The 22813-nt window shown below is 41.4% G+C and overlaps 1 protein-coding gene across 1 annotated transcript in view; it reads left to right on the forward strand.

Annotated features, from left to right (window-relative positions):
- Positions 1-22813, forward strand: part of LOC138806994 (engulfment and cell motility protein 1-like) — a 50313-nt gene that overhangs the window by 15103 nt on the left and 12397 nt on the right. The window contains exons 2-3 of the mRNA XM_069992544.1: positions 3842-3881; positions 4906-4978. Coding sequence (XP_069848645.1) covers positions 3842-3881; positions 4906-4978 — 113 coding nt within the window. The remainder of the gene's footprint in view (positions 1-3841; positions 3882-4905; positions 4979-22813) is intronic.

Consider the following 22813-nt stretch of genomic DNA (forward strand, 5'->3'; position numbering starts at 1 on the left):
CAAGCGCTCTACTACTGAGCCTCTTTCCCAGCTCTTTCTTTAAGTCTTTTTTTTTTGGGGGGGGGGTCCGGTTGTAGGGCCTGAACTCTGGGCTTGGGCACTGTCCCTGAGCTCTTCAGCTCAAGGCTAGCGCTCTACCACTTGAGCCACAGTTCCACTTCCAGCTTTTTCTATTTGCTTATGTGATGCTGAGGAATCGAACCCAGGGCCTCATGCATGCAAAGCAAGCGCTCTACCACTGAGCCACCTTCCCAGCTCCCTTTCTTTAAGTCTTTAGTCCCTGATTTATCAGACAGTTGTTTTTTGGTAGATTTGTTGTTGGGGGATTTACATCTGTCTTTTTTAAGTTGATTCTGTATCTCTGAATCAGACTTTAATTAAAACTCACAGTATGCCTGGGAAGCCTCACCTAAAAAACTAAATTGGGGAGAACAGTGGCGTTCAAACTTGCGTCCTACGTCAGTGACAGTCTCCTCTTCTGATCTGTGGCTTCCATGTAATTTAAGATTACACCCCAGCCTGCTTATTTATACCTTATTTTGAGGAACAAGAAGCCATATTTGGCAATGGGAGAGTCTCTGATGGACCTTACCAATACTGACATTCTGGAGAGGTGTGTGGCAGCTAGAAGCACAAAAGTGTTGTCTTTGCAAAATTGTTGTCTCCTGGGAGAGGTTTTGTTCCTAAAGCTTCTCTGACATTTAATTGTGAGAACTCATCTGCCACTTTGCTCTCAGTGAGAACCATGACCAGCTGACCAATCTTTGCTAAGACCAAGGACTTGTGCATGGAGTGTACCACTATAGGCCTCTGTCACCACTTCCATTCTTGTTCTAGAGGAAACCAACTCAGAATGTCAAGAACGCCCCCTCCAACCCTCAGTCCTGAATCTTCCCACTTACAGCGATTAGTTTTGAAGGACAGTATGTTAAACGACATAAATAATCCCCCTTAAAAACAAAAGGACACAACACATGTTTTCACTTAACCTGTAAAAGCTAAATGGTTAGTCTCGAGGTACTAGGGAATAGAATGATGATTAACAGACCATGAAAATGGGGTGTGGGGAGGAAGTGAAGAGAGCATGGTTGATGGGTACAAGAGTGAAGTTGGATAGAAGAGGTAACTTTTTTTGGTGCTGGGTTTTGAACACAGTACCACATACATATACAAGTGTATATTGTACCACTGAACAAAACCCCCAGTTTAGAAGGAATAACTATGAAAGTTAACCCATTATGTCAAAGGTAGTTGATGGTGGCACAGGGATATAAATGGGGACTGTGGAGTAATGTATAAGATGAAGAACAAATAGACATATAGATAGAGACAAACATATATACACACATGTACTTATGTATGCATTTAGTATATATATATGTATACATATACATATATACGGGATATAAGAAGCTAGAATAATGAAACCCACTCAACACTGCAAACGGGGTTAAGGGAATATGATTTAAAAAAAAAACAAAGGGGGGGAGTTCTGAAGTAGCTCAGTGGTAGAGTCCTTGCCTTGCATGTTGATGCCTTGGGTTCGATTCCTCAGCACCGCATAAGCACAAAAGACTGAAAGTGACACTGTGGCTTAAGCAGTAGTGCGCTAGCCTTGAGCTAAAGAGCTGAGGGACAGCGCCCAGGCAGAGTTCAGGCCCCACGACCAACAACATGAATGAATGAATGAATGAATGAATAAATAAATAAATATGTAAATAAAACAAGGGGTGAACTTGCTCAAAGTCCACTGTGTTGTCCATCTATGGAATATAGTAATGAAATCCCCCTGTATTATATACATGTGTGCTAATAAAAAGTAGCAAAAAGGATTAGTTAAATGTTTGAAAATAGCTAGCATAAATGTGCCAGTGAACAGGCCAGTTCTGTGAGTGGATAATTAAACATTAGACACTCATGTGCCTCTGGTCTGTACCGTGTCTGTGTCTTACCCCATGAATAGGTAAAGGCCTAGGCAACAACTAAAATAAACACAGACAAAAAATACTTAAATAAATTAAAAATGTGAAAACACAGATATTCTTGTTTTCTCTTCTCTCAGGAACTGTGTTTAGCAGAGTTCTGGGCAGAGGCAGATACTGTCTTGATCATGTTGAGGTAGCGAAGTGTAGGTCACCTGCTGCACAATGAGGTGAGGAATTGCACAGGAGCTACAGGAGTCCTGGGGGAAGACTCTATGGACAGTGCTCAAAATTCCCCAGTAGAGCAGATGGAGTGACATTGTTTCCACACAAGTATATTCTGGGGATAAAAAGCTCTTTGAGTATCAGGAGAGGAAAAAGGAGGCCTCTCCCTTTCTGGGATGTTTCACTTTGACAAATTAATTCCTATTTAATTTATAGCCATTTAAGTTCCCAACAGCCCTGAGCGATGCAGAAGTTCAGTCTGCATGACAGATACTGCTAGTGGGGCAAACTAAGGAAGTGCTGGATGACAATGCAGACAAGTTGACAGAGCTAGGAAGTGAACCAACCCTACTGTCAGAGAGGCAGGCATAGACTATGCTTCTACATTGATACATTCATACATATATACACATACAACACATATATATGTATACATAAGATTATGCATATATATAGTACATATGTAAATATGATTTTCTTGATGGGCATATCTGAAAATCCTGGATCATGAATTACATTTCTTGGTTTTCTCTTCCTGTCTTCACCATCCATTTCTCATCTGTGATTTGTTCTCTTGGTGGACACAGTCCTCTCTGATCTTGGAGACTGTGTCTGTCCACATCCCAAACAGAAAGAGTTTGGAGATCTTTGGGCAAGCGAATGTTTCCTCACTGCGTTCCTTCACTCGGGGGGACAGGCTGAGCACAAGTGTGGCTGTGAGGACCGGAGCACAGCTGTGGTCAGCGCCAGTTGACACGGTGGCACATGGAGTCCTGCTCACATTACTCCAGTGTATGAGCCCAAACATGCTGTGAGATTGACGTTTAATGGGGCCACACTTGGGAGAAGAATCCCGTGTACTTTGCAGGAACAATTTTGCAACATCTCATGTCCCATTTGCCACATTCTTCAAAGAATCTCATGAATCCAGCCTTGTCTTTATAAAGCCAGTTGGCTGCTTGCTTTATTCTGGTTATTCCTTGAACTTGCAGGTTTCTCCTTGCATGGTAGATCTTTGAATAAAGTGTATTTGTGTCTCAACTTTAACAAGGCAAAATTTAAATATGCTATATACTTTGTACAATTAATAATGTTAAGTATAGCCAGGTGCTGATGGCTCATGCCTGTAATCCTAGTAACTCAGGAGGCTGAGCTGTGAGGATCATGGTTCATAGCCAGCCTAGGCAGCAAAGCCCTTGAGATTCCCTTTTTTTTGGGGGGGGGGTCCGGTCGTGGAGCCTGAACTCTGGGCCTGGGCGCTGTCCCTCAGCTCTTCAGCTCAAGGTTAGCACTCTACAACTTGCACCAGAGCGCCACTTCCGGCTTTTTTCTTATGTGATGCTGAGGAATCGAACCCAGGGCCTTGAGCATGCAAGGCAAGTGCTCCACCACTGAGCCACCTTCCCAGCCCCGTCCTTGAGACTCTTATCTCCAATTAACCAACTGAAAACTGGAAGTGGCCCTGTGGTTCAAGTGGTAGATCACTCACCTTGAGTTAAAGAACTCAGGGACAGCGCCCAGGCCTAGAGTTCAAGCCCCTAAAAATGTAAGAGTTCACTCAGAACTAAGAATACTAAATGTAAATTTTCCTTGCCAAGAGGTTTTTTTTTTTTTTTAACTTAACGTGGCTTTATTTTATTCAGTTAAAATGATGGAATGAAACCACAATATTTCCTTTTTTTGTTATTTTGCAGGAAAAAACATGTCTGCAATAATCAAGGAAGTGTGTGATGGGTAAGTGTTGCAAAGATTCTTCTGAAGCATTTAGTCCATACATTGGCAGGAACATAGAGTATTTCCGCTGGAGGGATAGAATATTATCCATAATCCTATAAATAAATGATAACCATAAATCTTATTCGTAACTCTTCATGTGACCTACCTAGTCACAAAGAATTACCTTGTGAGAATTACCCTTCTTTCTCCACCAAAATCTTTCCCTTACTCCTTGAAGAATAGAAAGCATGGAATGTCTGGCTCCGTATGTGCAGAGGGTTGGTATTAATTCTTTTGAACACTCATGTTCCTTTCATCCTTCCAAGCAGGGAACCTTTAGACTAAATGTTCCTAAGAGTTAAATACACACTCCATCTGACATACACTGAAAGCATCCCACAGGCTCCTGTGGAAGAATTAACAGACAAGTCCGTGGGTTATTGTGTGTTTTGTGGAATTTTCCCACTGACTGACGCGCCTTTCCTCCCTCTGGGTTGTTCTGACCATCCTGAGGAAGGGCACATTGGAAAGTCACATGGTATTTCTTGACTTGTAAAGCAGAACTGTGAATAGAGTATTAGGGGATGTTAGAGAAGACTTGCCATACTTAGTGTGTTCCAATCTGTGTGGGGTGAACTGATTGTGAGTTAAAGAATTCAGTGACAATTGGCAATGTGCTAATTCTCACACGTTTAAATTGCTGCCATTTACCTTGCTATCATTTCTTTGCCTCAATTCTTCAAAATGAAGAATGTTGCCACTCACAATTTAAGTCCCTCCACCCCACCCCACCCCCCCCAAGCCTTGATGAAATGCTTAGAGGTGAGCAGTAGCCTTGGTCTAGGAACTTCAGAGAGGAAAGGACTGTTGGTCTTAGGGTAACAGGTGAGTTAAAGCCATTTTCTTTAGAGACCCCATTGTGCCTATTTGAGACTGACTCCATTCTAATCATAGTGAATGTAATTCACCTCACCCCTGTAGAACGAATAAAAATGAAGACGAGCACTTTTGTTTCTCTGATCACTTATGCTATGTTTTGTAGGTCATCTCTTGCCAACCATGAGTGCTTTGCCCTGCAACATGCTGACAGTTCAAACTTCTATATCACAGAAAAGGTAGGCCAGTCACATTGTTTAATCTGGGATACTTACACTGAAGGACAGTACACAGAGTAAGGGGTTTCTTCTGTGTAGGGCCTAGCATGCTACATTTTTTATGTCTTTACCATCCATGAAAATAGGTTCTACAAAAAAAAAATCAGGGCTGGGAAGGTGGCTCAGTGGTAGAGCGCTTGCCTTGCATGCATGAGGCCCTGGGTTTGATTCCTTAGCACCACATAAGTAAAAAGAAAAAAAGCCGGAAGTGGCGCTGTGGCTCAAGTGGTAGAGCGCTAGCCTTGAGCTGAAGAGCTGAAGGAAAGTTCAGGCCCCATGACCTGACCCCAAGAAAAATAAAATCAAAATAAAAACAGCAAAAAAAACCCTTCTACTACTTCTTATAAGAAAGTAGTTAATCTATTCAAGAGTAAAGACTAAGTATGTTTCTGAATCCTGCTACCAAATATATATTTCCTTTTTAACAATTAAATATTGCTGGGTTAGAGAATTTACTTTATACTGGATGACTTAAGTTTGTTCTCTTGCCTCAGATTTTTATTTTCTCCTTAATTTCTTTCCCCTGGTCTTGGCCCAGGTGCTGTCTTTGAGTTTCTTTGGCTCAATGCTAATGCTCTACAAATTGAGCTGCAGCTCCCTTTCTGGTTTTTTTGGTAGTTTATTGGAGGTAACACTCTCACTGACTTTACTGCCTGGGTTGGCTTTGAAATGTGATGTAACTAGGATTACAAGAGTGAGGTAGCAGCACTCAGTTTCCCCTGTGTTATTATTTTTTTAAATGCTTAGAACAGTGACAGGAAATCTTGTCACATGTGGCACTTTATAGTCACTTGCTTATGACTGTTGGAAACCAACTTTTTTCCTGGGTGATCTTCACACTCTTTAGGAAGCTTGAATTTGGAGTGATTTGTGAAGACAATAAATGGACCTAGAAGCAAGGAAACTTAGTACCCAAAAGATCTCTGATGGGCAAAGGGGAATCTAGCATTAATAGGTACCAGGCGCACTGAGCCAAGCAAATTTATGTTTGTTTATTGATTTTTTTTTTGTCGGTTGTGGGGCCTGAACTGTGGTCCTGGGTGCTGTCCCCCAGTTCTTCAGCTGTAGACCAGCACTCTATCACTTGAGTCTCAGCCCCCACATCTGGCTTTTTCTGCTTATATGGTGCTGAGGAATCGAACTGAGGGCCTCATGCATGCAAGGCAAATGCTCTACCACTGAGCCACCTTCCCAGCCCCTGTTTATTGATTTTTTGTTTCTCACAAGTTAATATAATGGATGAGAGGCCGGATCATTGAGATCACACAACTATACCAGTGTCACTTACTTGACTCAGCAGTCAAGAGTTGAGATTTGATTTTTGTGCTTCAAGGATTTTATGGAAATATCTAGAATGGATTAGCATTCAGCTCATATTTAGGACAAACTCACTGAAATGCAGAGGAGCCAGTACTGTATTTGTGGGTGATGACTATGTGGAGAGAGGAAGCCCCCAGGGAATGTCTTTGTAATATGGTAGCCTTCACTGGGAGGGATGTGAGTGCAAAGTACTCTGGGTAGAGGATGAATTAGGTAATCTAAGGCTTGGAAGGTGAGAACAGCAGAAAAAGATGTGACCCCTACTTGTGTTTTACTTTCTCCACCCTGAAGAGTGTGGGGAACATTTGATTAGCGTGTGGAAGGCTGGCCAGAGTCCTGGAAGTGCTTCTTAGCCATTGCTTTGTTCTTCCCAGATGCATACTAGACTGTTTGTAATTGATCATGTTTTTCTCTTTACCCTGATAGCTGGAAAGCTGAGAGTTAGAAGACTAGATTCCCTTGTTGCATTTAGATTTGCTGTTGATTCATTCCATCAGCCTTTAGTTTTCTGGCTTTACTTTCCGTTTGTACCACTTTCTCAGTCGTTTTCACTAATTTTATACTACATCTTATTTGTGAGATAGAGGCTATAAATAAACTAAACTGAGATCAATTTTCAGTTAGTGACAGGACTATAAAAATAGAATAACTAGTTCAGAGAATATATTACCTGTGTTGTTTGTGAAATATTTGTTTCACACACACAATCTGTGTAGTTTGACTTAGTTTTTATATTGAGTTGTGGTCAGATCAATCTTTCTTTTGACTGATGAATCCTGGCTTGCGTCTCCTCTCCCCTGCCTCCCCGCCCCATTGCCCTGTCTTCTGTCCTAGTGGTCTAGGGGCCTTAGTTTATCCTGGATTGCTAACTATGGGGTCCCCAGACTTCTGAACACAAGTATTACAATCTAGATTTTCAAATCTCAGCCCCAGAGATTCTGAGTGAGCAGGCCTGCACTCTAGATTTAGACATTGTTTATGTGTTAGGATTTTTAGTTTAGAGAATCCTCTAGGAGATTCTGTTGGAGGCAATCCAGACACTACTCAAAGAAAGTGTTTGCTCTGTGGTCTCTTTTCTGTGTAGCGGGGGCCCCTGTGTACAAGGGATGGTGTACGCTGGTCAGAAGTTATCACTGAATTTGATTTTGGGGCATATATATGCATTCCCATTCATTACCTTTACTATTGCAACGCTAAATAAATTCATACCTTCTTACAAAATCCAATCTATTCAGACGAAGAGAAAACATGCTTCTAAGGGATATCATAGTTATTTTTTGTAAAATCCTGTTTTTTACTGAGAAATTATCTCAAGGCATTACTGGGATTTGAACCTAGGGCTTGACACTTGATAGGCAGGTGCTATACCACTTGAACCATGTGCCCTGTGTCTAGCCTGAAAATTGTTTTGTTTAGTTTGAAAGGGACAGAGCATCTAAATGTGCTATCAGGTCTCAGCGGGAAGTAGCAGAGAAAGATTAGAGACTTGTGTTTCTAATTGTAACCCTGTGTTTGTAAATAAAATGTCATCACTTCCTTTGCAGCTGTTCCTGGTTCTAGCTTTGTGTGTGTTTGTGTGTGACAAAGAGCTGGACTCACACAGAGCAGGAGAGGCTGGTAAATCTTGCCTCTGTGCAGTGGAAGCTGGGCTATCTTGTAGTATTCTGTAGGTTCATATAGGCTCTTGCAAATATTCCTGAAAATAGAGACCTCGTTCCATTCCTGAATTTCCTCCTTGCTGTCTTCTTGGTTACTTACTGACCAGTGAGTTGTTAGGCAATATTTGCATCACCACGGAAACCAGTGATTCATGTTTGAAACTTGCGTGTGCCATTAGTTACTGATTTTGACGCATATATGAGGTGGTTTCCCTCCTTCTGTTGGAGAAAAAATTGCTCTAGTACCTCAAAGAGGTGATATTCTCCCACCTTATAGTTATTGATTCTCTTCTTCAATTCTCTTCTATTATTACCAGGAAGGCATCTCCCTTGCTTTTTTCATGTTATCCAAGCTCCTTTGCCAAAAACCTTCATTTGTGTATTGGTCCATGAACTGGAGCTTTTCAGTTCAATGAGAGAAATGGCATGTTAAGTAGCAGTCTACAGAAGTATAGATTGCAAGTAAAAGCCTCAGAGACCAGGAGCTGGTGGCTCATGCCTGTAATCCTAGCTACTCAGAAGGAAAGGATCTGAAGACTGCAGTTCAAAGCCAGCCTGGACAAGAAACTTCATGAGATCCTTATCTCCAATTAACCATCAAAAAGCCAGAAGGGGAGCTGTAGCTCAAGTAGTAAAACACTAGTCTTGAGCAAAAAGGCTAAGGGACAGAGCTCAGGCCCTGAGTTCAAGTCCCAGGCCCCTCCTCCCCCCACGCATGCATGCATTAGAGGAAGGTAAAATTTAGTTATATGTAAGTTCAAGTTCTGTTCCAGAAGCAAGGAGAAAGGATAAATGGAGCCTTTAAAGTCATCAGTTGATCAAGGCTAACACTCTACTTCTGGCTTTTTGTTAGTTAATTGGAGGTAAGAGTGTCTAGCTTGGAACCTGAATCCTCATATCTCAGCCTCCTGATTAGCTAGGATTATAGGTACATTATAGGCACTAGTATTCAACTAGGTAATAGTTTTGATTCTAAGGAAAAATGGGACCAAGTCATAGTCCTGCATTGTCTCCCTTTAAAAAACCTTTGACTTAGTTCTTTGATAGCTTGGCTTAGGGCTCTGGTAATACACTAATGTGAGGAAAAGTGTTTATTTCTTCCCACAGAGATATCTTCTTGATGAAGTGTTTTGCTCAAATGATGTAATGTTAATAAATAGTTATCTAACTTATATCTAATTATAACTTCCTCTTGACTTCTAACAGGATAAAGTTAGCCCTGATTTTAAATACCAAATGCTTCTAACATATTCACAGAAAAATAAGTTAAAAATGTCTGTCATGTTTGCAGATAGATCTGGTCAAGGCTGTAAAGGAGGAACAATTTATTTGCCAGATTTGACAAGTTCCTATGTGCTGGGATGAGAAAGAGAATTTAGGACACATTCTCACTACCTAGAGTTTTGAGTCTAGGGGTTGATTCATTGGTACTGCTGATTACTGAAGGCATCAGGATTGGCGAGATTATTGGGGCTATGGTTTTCAAATCACTTAGGTTTATACTTTGACCATTCTGATTCTACATATATTGAAAAATCTTCAGAATAGTCTTTAAACTCTTATTAAAGCAGGGTTGTTGAGACAGAATTCACACATCTTTTAATCTAGCCAGGTAGAGTATACACTGGTGGCTATTCATTTTTATTTTATCTTTTTTGATGGTGCTGGAATTTGAACTCCGCTTGGTAATAAGCAGGTGTTCTCTTACTTGAGTCATACTCCTAGCCCTTTTTCCTTTATTTATTTTCTGAGTAGGCTCTCACTTTTTGGCAAGGGCTTGCCTGGACCACACATTTATACTTAGCCAAGCATCCCATATAGCTGGGATGATGGCCACACACCACCCTGCACAGCTTTTTATTGGAAGAGTTGGGGGGGGGGTGGCTCAAGCTGGCCTTGAACTTTGAGTCTCTCAATTAGTTTCCGGAGTACCTGAGATTACAGATGATGAATGTTAGCCATTGTTCCTAATGTGTTTTCAGTTTCTGCAGTGCTTTATTTATTAATGATATTTTTACCAGTGTATTTCTTTATCTTCTAAGCACTAGCTCTCAGACTTAAAAGTAGAATAAGATCCCATTCAGGCCACTAAGCCCAGTGATGAGACATTTTAGGAGGTGTGGGCGGGGGTAGGTGTGTTTGAAGCCTTCTGGAAGGAGTTGTGACCAGCCTCTGGTTCTTTCCTCCAGTTCCTACAGGAAGTGAACAACCACATTGTGCTTCCTCACTGGATTCTAGGCACACCCTTCCTTTTTACTTCCTGAGCTGGGGACTCATTGTGATTGGTGTCCACTGTTGTAGGGAGACTGGAATCTAGCCTTCTTACGTAGGGTGGACATCACTGTCTAGCCCCAGTGAATCTCTTCAGGTTTATTCGCTGTTCACTTCAGCTTTCTCCAACCATGTTAATATTCTCCAAGTACACTTGCTTTGTCTCCCTGGTGTAGCTTTCCTAACTTGGAATTCAGTTCCACCTCCCTTCCTTCTTCCTCTCCTGTTCCATTTCAGACTAGGTACAGAGGATAAAGAGACAACAGACAGGAAAATAACCACATTTCAGGACAGCCATCTCCCTTTCCTGTCTTAATCTATTTTCTCCTGCTTAAGCAGGAGACCACAACTTCTGAATCATTTGTTTTTTGGAGGTCGGAGACTAGGAGGGTCAAGGTCAGGAGACCACATGTTTCAAGTGAGGGCTTTCTTGTTGCAGCAGTCATAGAAGTAGATGGAATTGCAGGAAAGCACATACAAGAAAAGGCTAGATTAGGGTGAACTGGCTTTTCCAGGAAGCCACTCACTCCACTACCTATGTGCACAGCCACTCCTGTTGTACCAACCTCCAGCACTCCTCAGATCAGGTCTCTGCACCTCATCATCCTGCTTTGGACCCCACCTTCCTGCCCCAGTCTGTTATTTGCAGATTATATTTCCCACATAGGAACTTTGGAGAACATGTTCAAACCATAGTATCCCTTTGGATCCTAGGTTGGCTAGGTTACCAGAAACCTTGCCTTTTTGTCTTTTGAATTATCTTTGCTCCAATTTGGCAATTATTTTTTTAAATTTATCATCTGCTAGATCTCTACCACTTTTCTCCGAGTCTGTGGGAATCATTGTTTTTTTTAGTCTTTTGTCTCTGGGGTTCCTGGTTAACTTAGCAGGACACACATGTCTTCATTATTATGCTGAATTACTGTGTCACTGTGTGATTTGTATTTTGTCCTCAATAGGATTCTGCCTGATGATTGAAAAATAAAACAAAATAAGAAGATATGACTTAAGTGGTAGAGTGGTAGCTTTGAGCACAAAAATCTCAGGAAAAGGGCCTAGGCCCTGAGTTCAGGCCTAGGACCAACACACACACACACACACACACACACACACACACACACACACACACACACACACACACACACAAAACATAACAATAACAATAAAAGAAAACAGTAACCACAATGAAAAACAACCCTATATGTTCCTCCCTAATGTCTTACTTGGTTCCTTGTACATGCTATGTATGTGTTCAAAGATTATTGGTTGCATGCCTTGCCATTTCTTTGTAAGATAAAAAAGCACAATCAATTGCTTAATCAATTCTGTATGATGGTTAATTCAGTTATCATTCTCATTTGCACAGTGGAGGAGTTGGGGAGCATGCAAATCCATCTTAGGATTCCTCTTACATCCTAAATCAGTGCTTGGGAGTTAGTTTGCCTATACTTCTCACAACTGATGAAAAAAAATAACAGAAAAAATAAATACATTAGGATTCATGAACATATAAAATCCGTGCTGGACTGATATTGACTGCAGGTTTTTTTACTTATGTTATAACATCATAAGTAAATCTTGTCCCATGGATATAAACAGCTTTTATTTGAAATAAGCGATGTATTTTAGGAAACGTGGTCACTTGTGGAAACTTATCTCTTGTGGCAATAATGGTTGGTAGGGAAATAAATACAGAGATCACCTCATGCCTTAAAGTGTATATAAACCTATCACCAAACAAAACAAACAATGGGAACAGTTAACCAAGTTCAAAGGTAGCAAAGAATCTAATGTCTACTTTTAATATACAATCTCTTAGTTTTCATTGTTCACTCATCAGAGCTAGCCTCTATGGCCCACGTCCAGTTCTTTTGTTAATGCTAGAGACCAAATTGTGATTGGGGGAGAGAGAATTTCCTCCCAACTTCTGTGCTTGCACAATTCTGTGAAAGTGAGTTTTTCTCTCTTTCACCCTGGTCTAGGGTCCATTAGTATTCGTGTGGCTTACCTTCCTTCAGTTCTTGATTTCACACAGTGGGCTCTGAGAATCAGTAGACACAGAGAAACAGATTTGTGAGTTTACAAAAATACTTCAGAGTTTCCACCAAGGAAAACATAGGCACTGGCTTAGAAACCTTGATTGTATTCCCCCTGACCCCTAACACTGTTGAAGAGAAATGTTCTAATTGCCTTACTTATATAACTGTAACCCCTCTATATATCACCTTTACAATAAAATAAAATTTTAGAAAAGGCACTCTATTCACCTGACACATTTTCCAATAACTAAGAAACAACTGGACTTGTACGTGGGTTTGGAAGGGCACAAATTCAGATTAGCAACCATTTTCCAAACAGGAAAGATACTGAGCTAAGTCACTACAACCTACATTGGCATTTTTCTTATCAGAAATTCAAAAGATATTTAGTAGTATATAATCTTTCAGAAGATACTGGATTTTCCCCAGCCAAGGGCAGGATAATGAATCATTGGCTTCTAGTTCTCAGAGCGTGCGCAGGATAGAATGGTACATATTTCTTCTAGGCTTCCTTTACTCAGTCTTAATCCATCAAATACACTTTGTGAAAATCGAACACATGCATACACATGTGCACATGTGTGTGCACGTGCCCCCCCTTCAATTGTCCTGACTTCCCCAGGTGCTATCCAGCCCTGACTTTGGCCTTCAGCTGCCATTCCCTATCCCATCCATGCTACCCTATCATTATCCTGCTGAAGCTGCTTGTAGTGACTCAAACTGGCAGTGGACTTTCTGAAGTCTCTGAAAACATTTCCAGAATTTTCTAATGAAGAGTTTGAGGAAGGGATGGAGGCTATAATTTTCGTTGGGTGCTTTTGCTTCAGAGAGGAGTTGGAAGCCTATGTGCTTATTTCAGAGTGAAGCTAGAAGCTAGACATCAGTTGAGGGGGGAGAAGAAGGGCAGTGACCGCCACCAGCATTACTCAGATGTCAGTGGGTTTTATGACATGTTATTTAATGTTGACCACTGTCTGTTGGGTACAAGCTATAACAGAATGATTACACAGGCAGCTGACTTTGCTTGGTTGGGCTTCCTTGCTAGTGTTTGGTAAGATAGGGCTGCTTCTAGAATTGCAAGTAAAGATAAATGCCAGAGGTCATGATAATTCCATGTTCTCCAGTTCAGCTATTAAACCAATGAATACATTGACTCAGCTACTAAAACATTGAGGCTCAGGGTGCATAAAGAGTGACACGTAGGCTGCTCTCAAAGACAGGCTCTTGTTTTTCTGCAATGATGCTAGCAACTAACAAGGTGGGGGGGGACTAAAAGTTGCTATCAGTATACAAGATTAGTTTTAAGCTTGGCTCTGCTACTCCTCACAAATGTTTAGAAACTTACTTGCAAATCTTCAAAGCACAATTCTGGTCATTTTTATGCTTTGTTGTATTTTTTTTTTTTTGGGTCCCGGTCGTGGGGCCTGAACTCTGGGCCTGGGTGCTGTCCCTCAGCTCTTCAGCTCAAGGCTAGCGCTCTACCACTTGAGCCACGGCGCCACTTCCGGCTTTTTTCTTTTTGTTTATGTGGTGCTGAGGAATCAAACCCAGGGCCTCATGCATGCAAGGCAAGCGCTCTACCACTGAACCAACTTCCCAGCCCCTGTTGTATTTTTTTTAAAGGAACTGTTAGCCTCTGCTTTTCAAGTTTTGGACTGATGACACAATGTGTACATTGTGAGTGTGTACACGTGCACATATGTGTGTGGATGTGTGTATAGGGTCAAGATTATGTGTAAGGAAACATTAAAGATTGATGAAACTATTGTTGTAGATATTTTTAGTCTGTATTGTATTTTATTCTCTGTTTTGACAATGTGTGTTAGAACCCATCATGGTTTGATGAAGGGTAAAGGATGTCTTTCTACTTTGAAAAGAATTACTCTGCTCCTCAAGGTCAAAATCACATGTAGATCTTCTCTCCTTTGTCCTTCAGTTGCCCTACAATAATCATTTAATGGCTAGTACAACACCCCGAGGTCAGACACAAGAGATAGACATGAGAAAAAAATCCTAAAGGAAGAGGAGGGATGAAAGAAAGTAATCAGTTAGGTGGGTGGAGTGAGGAGAGAGCCAAGGGTGGAGATCTTGCTCCACCTTGAAAAGAGGTACTGTATGTCCATGACTGTGCAGACAGGTACTCTGCCACTTAAGCCATGCTTCTCATCCCTTTTGTTCTAGTTACTTCTAGCATAAGGCCTCTCTTTTGGCCTGGGCCAGCCTGGGCCATGATCCTCCTGTTTATACTTCCCATAGTAGATGGGGTGACAAGCATGCATCAACACACCAGATTTTTCTGTTGAGATAGAATCTTAGTAACATGTTTTTCCCAGACTGTCAAAAATGCTATCCTCCTGATCTATGCCTCCAGCATAGCTAGGATCACAGGAGTGAGATACTGGTGCCTAGCTTGATGAATATGATTCTCATGAATGTTTGATAGGTTTTATACATAGGTACATATTCATTGATACTATATAGAATTGTTTGGGCTTTCAAATTTATATCATTAGCTGGATGCTGGTGTTGTAATCCTCGCTACTTAGGAAGCTGAGATCTGAGGATCCTAGTCTGAAGCCAGCCTCTATAGGATAGTCTGTGAAACTCTTATCTCTAGTTAACCGCCAGAATACACAGCAGTAGAGCTGGAACAGTGCCCAGGCCCTGAGTTCAAACCCCACAGCAGATGAGAGAGACAGAGATTCAGACAGAGAGAGGGGAGGGGGAGATTTACATAATCGGTAGCCTAATGTAGGAAACCCTTTGTAATGTGATTTTTCCCCTCTGAGAACTATTTTGGAGATGGATTTGTGTGGTGTCCCCATGGCATGATTAACCCATTTTCTTACAGATAATCCCTTGTTTTCTTAACTTTGTCATTACAATAATGCTGTGTTGTGTGTGTGTGCTTGTATGTATTGTAGAATGTAATCTAGAATAGATGTGAAAAGCCTTGCTGGAGAAGTGACACCCATCACCCCTTCGGTGGACACTGCCTTTCCCTGCCAGCTTCAGAGCCTCCCACAGAGGGCAGGGCATTCAGATGCCTGCTTGTCGTATGGGTATGGCTGATCTTTGCACCTGGGCAGGGCTGCCACTGGCTTCTCTTGGCTGCCGTCTGTCTTTTTCCATTTACGGAGGAGGAGCATCTTTTCCTGTGCTTACTTCCTCTTCAGCTTTCCCTTCCGAGCCAGGCTGCTTGTGCAATCTCAGTTTAATTGTGCAGAGGCCTCCTCTGTGCTTGCAGATTTGCAGGATGGATTCATGGGAGGTGGACATATATTTTGTTGTATGTATTGCCACATGGGCCATAGCTGTTTTATTAAGAAGTATTTTTCAATGGTGGCTCTTATGAAGACATTTTAATATGATCAGACATCCTAATTGAATTAGCTAGTTCCCTTCCCTTCCCTCTTCCCCCCTCCTTAGACCCTCCTTCTCTTCTCTTCCTTTTCTTTCTCCTCTTCCATCTTCTCTTCAGTCTCCTCCTCTTTGTCCTCTTCCTCTTCCTCCTCCTCCTCCTCCTCCTCCTCCTCCTCCTCCTCCTCCTCCTCCTCCTCTTATTCTGCCAGTACCAAGATTTGAACTTAGCCTTGTACTTGCTCCACTTATTTGCTCATGGCAGATGCTCTACTATATGAGCCACACCTCTAACTTGTTTTTTTTTTTTTTTTTTTTTTTTTGCAGGTTAATTGGAGACAGAGTCTCACAGACTTTTCTGCTCAGGCTGACTTCAAACTTGGTTCCTCTAGATTGTCTCCTGAATAGCTGGCAATCCAGGCATGAGCTCTTGGTATCCAGCTGCATTTTTTTACTGGGTACTAGGTGCTTAATGGCTGTGTTTCTGTGTAGGTTCTTATACTTGTTCCCCTCTCATTCACAAATCTGTGCCGAATAAAAACAAAGCAAACAAAAAAATGCATAGCTTTATGATTTACTGTGACTTAAGCTCCTAAAAAATATATACAGAGAGTTACAGTTACATTAGTGAGATAATGAGTGCACTTCCTCTTGAACATTGTTACCCCCTCCATTGTTTTCCCCCTACTATCCCCTCCCTCCGTCCCTTCCCTGAGGTTTTTCCGGAATTTCACAGTATTGTGGAATAATGATGCTCATTTAAAATCACAAGTTCATTCTAACTTTTCCGGAGAAAATTGTCTATCACAGTCTGTAACATATAACGGTGTTCACATGTTATATACCATATATGTGATCAGCAGCATGGGGATATTTAGTAGTGGTTCAACCAGATGAGTGGGAGTTCTTTGTTTCTTAAGTCCTGTTAGTTTTGTCATATCACCTAACATTTTGGATTTAGCATCCACTTATCAGGGAGACCATGTACCGTTTGTCTCTTCGTTCTTGGCTTACCTCGCTCAACATTCCTTCTAGCTCCATCCATTTCCCTGCAAATGCCATTATTTTGTCATTTCTAATGGCTGCATAATATTCCATTGTGTATAGATACCACAATTTTTGGATCCATTCATCTGTGGTGGGGCATCTGGGTTGTTTCCATATCCTAGCTATTGTGAACAGTGCTGAAATAAACATGGAAGTACACGTGTCCTTGTATATTGGTTTCTGTTGTTCAGGGTAGATGCCTAGAAGTGGTATGACTGGGTCATAAGGGAGGTCAATCTTTAGCTTTCTAAGGACCCTCTAGACTGCTTTCCAAAGTGGTTGTATAAGTGTACATTCCCACCAGCAGTGTAATAGGGTTCCTCTTTCTCCACATCCCCTCCAGCATTTGTCGTTGGTCCAGCTGCATTTTTGTTCCATACTGATTTTTTTTTTTCAAATAAGCTTTTTATTGTGAAAATACTGTACAGAGGGGTTACAATTACATGAGCAAGGTAATGAGTACATTTCTTATCAAGCGTTGTTGCCTCCTCCTTTGTTTTTCCCCTATCATCCCTTCCTTCCCATCTCCACAACTACTTTCCCCCCCTCCCATACTGATTTCTTTCCTTTGGACACAGACTCAATACGGAATTGCTGGACCAGATGGTAACTCCCTTTCTAGCGTTATGAGGAACATTTAAACTGTTGTCCCAAATGTCTGTAGTAATACTGCATTCTCACTACTTGTGTCTAGCTTCCTTTCTGTGAATCCTCATCAGGATTTGTTGTTGTTATTTGTCTTTTTGCAATAGCTATCACGACTGGTAAGATAGTATCTCATTATGATCTTGATTTGCATGTGGTTTCTCAACACTTTTGAAAGTATTGGTTGTTTAACTCTCTTCTCACACATAGTGTGCTTGCTACCCACTTATTTAGGAAAATCTCCTTAGATTGCATTTTCTCTTCTGGCAAAAGGAGAGGAAAGAGAAAAGGTAGAACAGTGGGATTCAAGTGGCAGTCCATCTATTTACTACCCTGTGCTGTTGAGTTGGTTACCTTCCGGCTGAGAGTCTAGACCTTGTTTTCTGAAGGGCCCTGTCCAGTCTCTCATACAGGGACCCTTCTTCTTGGGACTCTGAAGGCTGGATTTCTGAGTGTGGTTCTGGACTTTGGGCCTCAGATGTTGGGAGCTGTCCCAGCAGGAGTCAGCTGATGGCTCATTACACTTGAGACTCATCTCACACACATAGTCTGATAGTGGAACTTGAGCAATGTTCTCGCTTCTCTCTCTTAAAAGATGTGTAGAGACACATGCACCTTGGAATAGTCATGAAGTAGACAGGGAGGAAAAGGAAAGATAGTTTGAGATTTGTTTGTAGATGGGAAGAGAAAGGGCAATTCTATTCTTTTTTAAAAATTATTTTCATTTGAAAATGCTCAAAACAGAGTACATTTCTTTTTCGACATTGTCAGCCCTCCCTGTCTCTGTTTTTCCCTCCTATCCCCACCCACAAGTTGTATAGTTCATTTTCAACAGAGTGTCTAGTGAGTATCATTGCTGCGTTTGTTCATCCTTTGTCCCTCCATTTCTTTGCCTCCCCTTACATTCCAAAGACATATAAGAGAACAAACAGAACAAAAAGAAAAGAAAACAAAAACAGCAGAAAAGAAAAAATGCTCTTGTTTTCATATCCTGAAGTTAATTTCAATAAATATTATTTTATATGCACCTTTTTAGATGCACATAGGCATTATGCCTTTCTCTTCCCCTCCAGAGTGTCCCCTTTGGTCTCACTGTGTGTACATTCCTAGAGACCTGTATAATATATTATGCCCCAGTGTAATTTAGATCCAGCTTCTGCATATGAGAAAATAATGTGCTGTTTCTCTCTCTGAGCTTGACTTCACTTAACATGATTTGTTCTAGGTCCATCCATTTCCCTGCAAATGACATAATACTGTTCTTTCCTAACAGCTGTGTACAATTCCATTGTGTATAGGTATTACGTTTTTTGGATCCCCTCATCTATTGTAGGGCATTTGGGCTGTTTCTACACTTGGCTATTGCGAATCGTACAGCATTGAACATGGCTGTGTAGGTGTCTTTAGGCTTATGGTGTTCTGGGTAGATGCTCAGGAGTGGTATTGCTGGGTTGTAGAGAAGATCTATATTTAATTTTTTGAGGAACCTCCAGACTTCCATCCAGAGTGGTTACATTTCTACCAATAGCAATAAGGTTCCTTTCCCCCCACATGTCCTCTCACATTTGTTGTTTGAATTCATGATGTTGGCCAGTCTAACTGGGGTGAATTTCAGAGTTGTTTTGATGTGCATTTCCTTTATGACCAGGGATGTTGAGCATTTCCTCATGTGTTTCTTTACCATTCTTACCTCTTCTTCTGAGAAGTGTCTCCTTAGCTCTTTTGCCCATTTAGTGTGTGGTTTATTAGCTTTGGGAGGAGTTAGTTTCTTGAGCTCCTTGTATATTTAGGATATTAAGCCTTTGTCTGATGTACTGCTGTTAAAGATCTTCTCCCAGTCTGTTGTCTGTTTTTCTAGTTTAGTAACTGTGTCCTTTGCTGTGCAGAAAGTTTTTAGTTTGGTGTAGTCCCATTTGTCAAGTCTCTCTCCTATCTGCTGTGCCCCTGGGACTCTTTCCAAAAATTGTTTCTGCCTATGTCTATGAGTTCCAGTGTTTCTTCTACTCCCTCTTGCAGTAATTTCAAAGTTTCAGTTGATCTACTTTGAGTTGATATTTGTGCATGGTGACAATTAGGGACTCATTTTTAGTTTTTTTTTGCATATGGATGCCTAGTTTTCCCAACAGCAATTATTGAAAAGTCTATCTTTTTCCACTCTATATTTTTGGCTCCCTTATCAAATATCAGATAACTGTAAGTATATGGTTTTATTTCTGGTTATTTCTGTTCTTGAAGATGTAAGTGGCCTCTTAGCTTTAGTGTGTAATATATTTTGATTATTTTTCCAGGCTCCACTAGGATTAAAACAACTATTCCATTCATTTGAAAGCATTGGTTGACTGCTCTAGGCACTGGTGATGAACAAAAGTTGATGTCCACTATTCTGCGTGTGTGTGTGTGTGTGTGTGTGTGTGTGTGTGTGTGTGTGTGTGTGTGTTTGTACTGGCACTTGAACTCAGGCCCTCACACTCACTTGTTTTTTCACACAAAGCTGGCTCTTTACCACTTAAGCCACACCTCCACTTTTTAACATTTTGCTGTTTACTTGGAGATAAGATTTGGATTTGTATGGGTAGTGTAAAAAAAGGAGGAGGCTACAATGCTTGATAAGAAATGTACTCATTATCTTGCCCATGTAATTGTAACCCCTCTGTACAGTATTTTCATTATAAAAAATAAAATATAAAAAAAAACATTTGGATTGTTTGTACTGATTGGCTTTGAAACTCAGTCGTCAGATCTCAGGCTCCTGAATAATTAGGATTATGTGCATGAGCCACTGGTGCCTGGCTAATGGCCACTCTCCTTTGAATATATATTCTGGTGAGTGTGGAAAAAGACAGGACATTTTTAGAAAATGAACAAAATATTTGTTTATTTGTTTGTTTATTGGGTGCCGGTGCCTGTCTTGGGACTTGAACTGAGGACCTAGACACTGTCCCTGAGGTTTTTTGCCCAAGGCTAGTGCTCTACCACTTGAGTTCCAGCTCCACTTCATCTTTTTGGTGATTCTTGGAGAGAAGAGTTTCGTGTACTTTCCTGCCTGGTTTTGAACCCTAGTCCACAGATCTCAGCCTGCTGAGAATCTAGGATTACAGGTGTGAGCCACAGGCACCTGGCGAGGTATTTATTTTTTAAAAGTGAGTAACATGATAAAGCTACAGAATCACAGTATGGTGGCTGTTACTATTTTGGTTTATTCTGAAAGGCTGACCTGGAATATAGGTTTAAGAATGGGCTAGAAATATGATCTGGCTGGGTTCAGGTTTATAATCAGCTGGATAGAAACAAATAAGGCCATTGGCAGAGGGATCTGACAGCCAAACTGGAGATGTAAGGGGCTTAGTCTTCCAACCGTGTGAATCCCCACAAACTAGGCAGGAGTGCTATTGAAGGTCAGTGTCAATGTCAAGGCTGTGCATCCATACATTTTGTCTTTTCTCCCTGAGACTATCTGCATTTCCATGCAAAGCCCTGGCTGTCCATCCTGGCCGTGGTACTCTCTGTAAGGATTGTCTCTCTAAGATTGACCTGGAGCCAGATCCTAACATTCCCAGGAAGGGGACAGCTTGTGCCATCCCTGAAGCGTGTCAAAGCACCCTGTGTGATAGAACAAAGGACAGGACAGTGAGCTGGGTGGGAGAAGGCTCCAGAGAGAACTTGGCCACGGCCACCCCAGTCTGAGTTTCTAAACCATGAGAGGAATCTGGGTTTTTTTGTAACTGTGATGAAAGGCCATTGTTGTAACATCTTGTCCTTGAACTTGTAAGAGAATAGAGTTGCAGTTGTATGAAAATGTTACTATGGCAAGAAACTGTGACAATATAAGTAGTATCTGTGCCCCTATGTCACTGAGAGAGATGAGAGGTATTTGCTGCTTTCATTACAGTTAACCTTAAAATGTTACTTGTTTTTCAAGTTATCTTTCAGTAATCTACAGAGCTTTCTAGTCAACATATAGGTTTATGAGTACAATGCATCTTGATCAGTGGCTCCCTATCTATTGTTTTCCCCTTTCTCCCCATCTTTCCTAGCCCTGTTCATCCCTTCAAGGTACCTGGTTCCATTTTCACATCTAAAATGTCATTTATGACCATTACATTTGATTAGGGATCATGCTGATTACTAGAATTCCTAACAAATCTTGTTATTTAATCTTGTTTATTAATGAAGAAGTCAGCAACAACAGCCTTGAACCACATCTGAGGTGCCACCTGTTTCCGCATATTAAGTGCCCTGGAATGCGGCCATATCCATTCATCCATGTGTCACTGTTGTAGCTGATCCCTCTTGTCCCAGTACACTTAAAATACTGTCTGGCTCACACAGAAGACATTGTCTCAGTCCTGCATTGATTATATATCACTATGAACCCATTAAAATATTGGAATGGCTCTTTGGTTTCTTAGCAAGCATCCACATTTTATTTTATGTACTTACAAACATTTTGAGAAGAGAACCAGAGATTTCAACAGATTCCCTAAACACCCAGGACCAGAAAGGGAAAAGCAAAGAGAACCCTAAAAGTCTACTGTCTCAGGCCTGGACATCATCAAGTATGCCTCCCTGGTCTTCTTCCTCAGAGATTCTCTTTCTCAACCTGGGGCAGATTTTCCTCTTGTGTGGCTGCAGAATCTGCCTCTTCTTATGAGTGATAATTGGGCCTTTGCATATTTCATGAGCATGTCAAGCAGAGCCCTTATTTGCACTGTCTAGTTTAATCCCCATCGTGACAGTGTGGGAACTGTCTTCAGGTAGCAGTGTGGGAAGGGAGGCCCAGAGACACTGTGCTCAGGTACAGTCGCCCTTCTGCATTTGTGGTCTCTGCTTAGACGAATACAACTCAACTCACCCTGGGTCGAAAATGATTTTTAAAAAGGCCTCCAGACTGAGTATGCACTGATTTTTTTCCCCTTGTTGTTATTACACACAATCCAGTCTAACAACCTAGCCTTGACACTGTATTAATTAGGGAGTATAAGCAATCTAGAGATAATTTAAAGGACATGAGAAGATCACATGGTTCTATTCAAGTACTACACCTTTTTTGTTGGTGTTGGGGCTTGAACTCAGGGCCTGGATGCTGTCCCTGAGCTTTTCTGCACAAGGCTATAGTGTACTAACACTTAAAGCCACAGCTCTACTTATACCTTTTTTGAACAATGGGCTTGAACATCTGTGGGCTTTGGCACTGAGGGGCAATTATATCCATTTACTATATGCCAGGTACTCAGATTATGAGTATATGTTGTGTCTCAGGAATGGCACATGCCCACATGACCAAGAGTCATTGAAACTTTTGGGTTTGCCCTAGGCCCACCTAACACTTGGTGTTGCTACTTAGTGTTGCTAGGTTACTTCTGTTCTGTGGGCCATGTGGCCCTATGTAACTTCATCCTGGCCATGCTCCCCTGGGTGCTTCACATACTAAGTCCCTTAGCTCTCAGCTGCAAGTG

Source organism: Dipodomys merriami, unplaced genomic scaffold (genome assembly GCF_024711535.1).
Source record: "Dipodomys merriami isolate MVZ:Mamm:240054 unplaced genomic scaffold, mDipMer1.0.p SCAF_1000, whole genome shotgun sequence".
In the NCBI taxonomy this organism is placed as follows: domain Eukaryota; kingdom Metazoa; phylum Chordata; class Mammalia; order Rodentia; family Heteromyidae; genus Dipodomys; species Dipodomys merriami.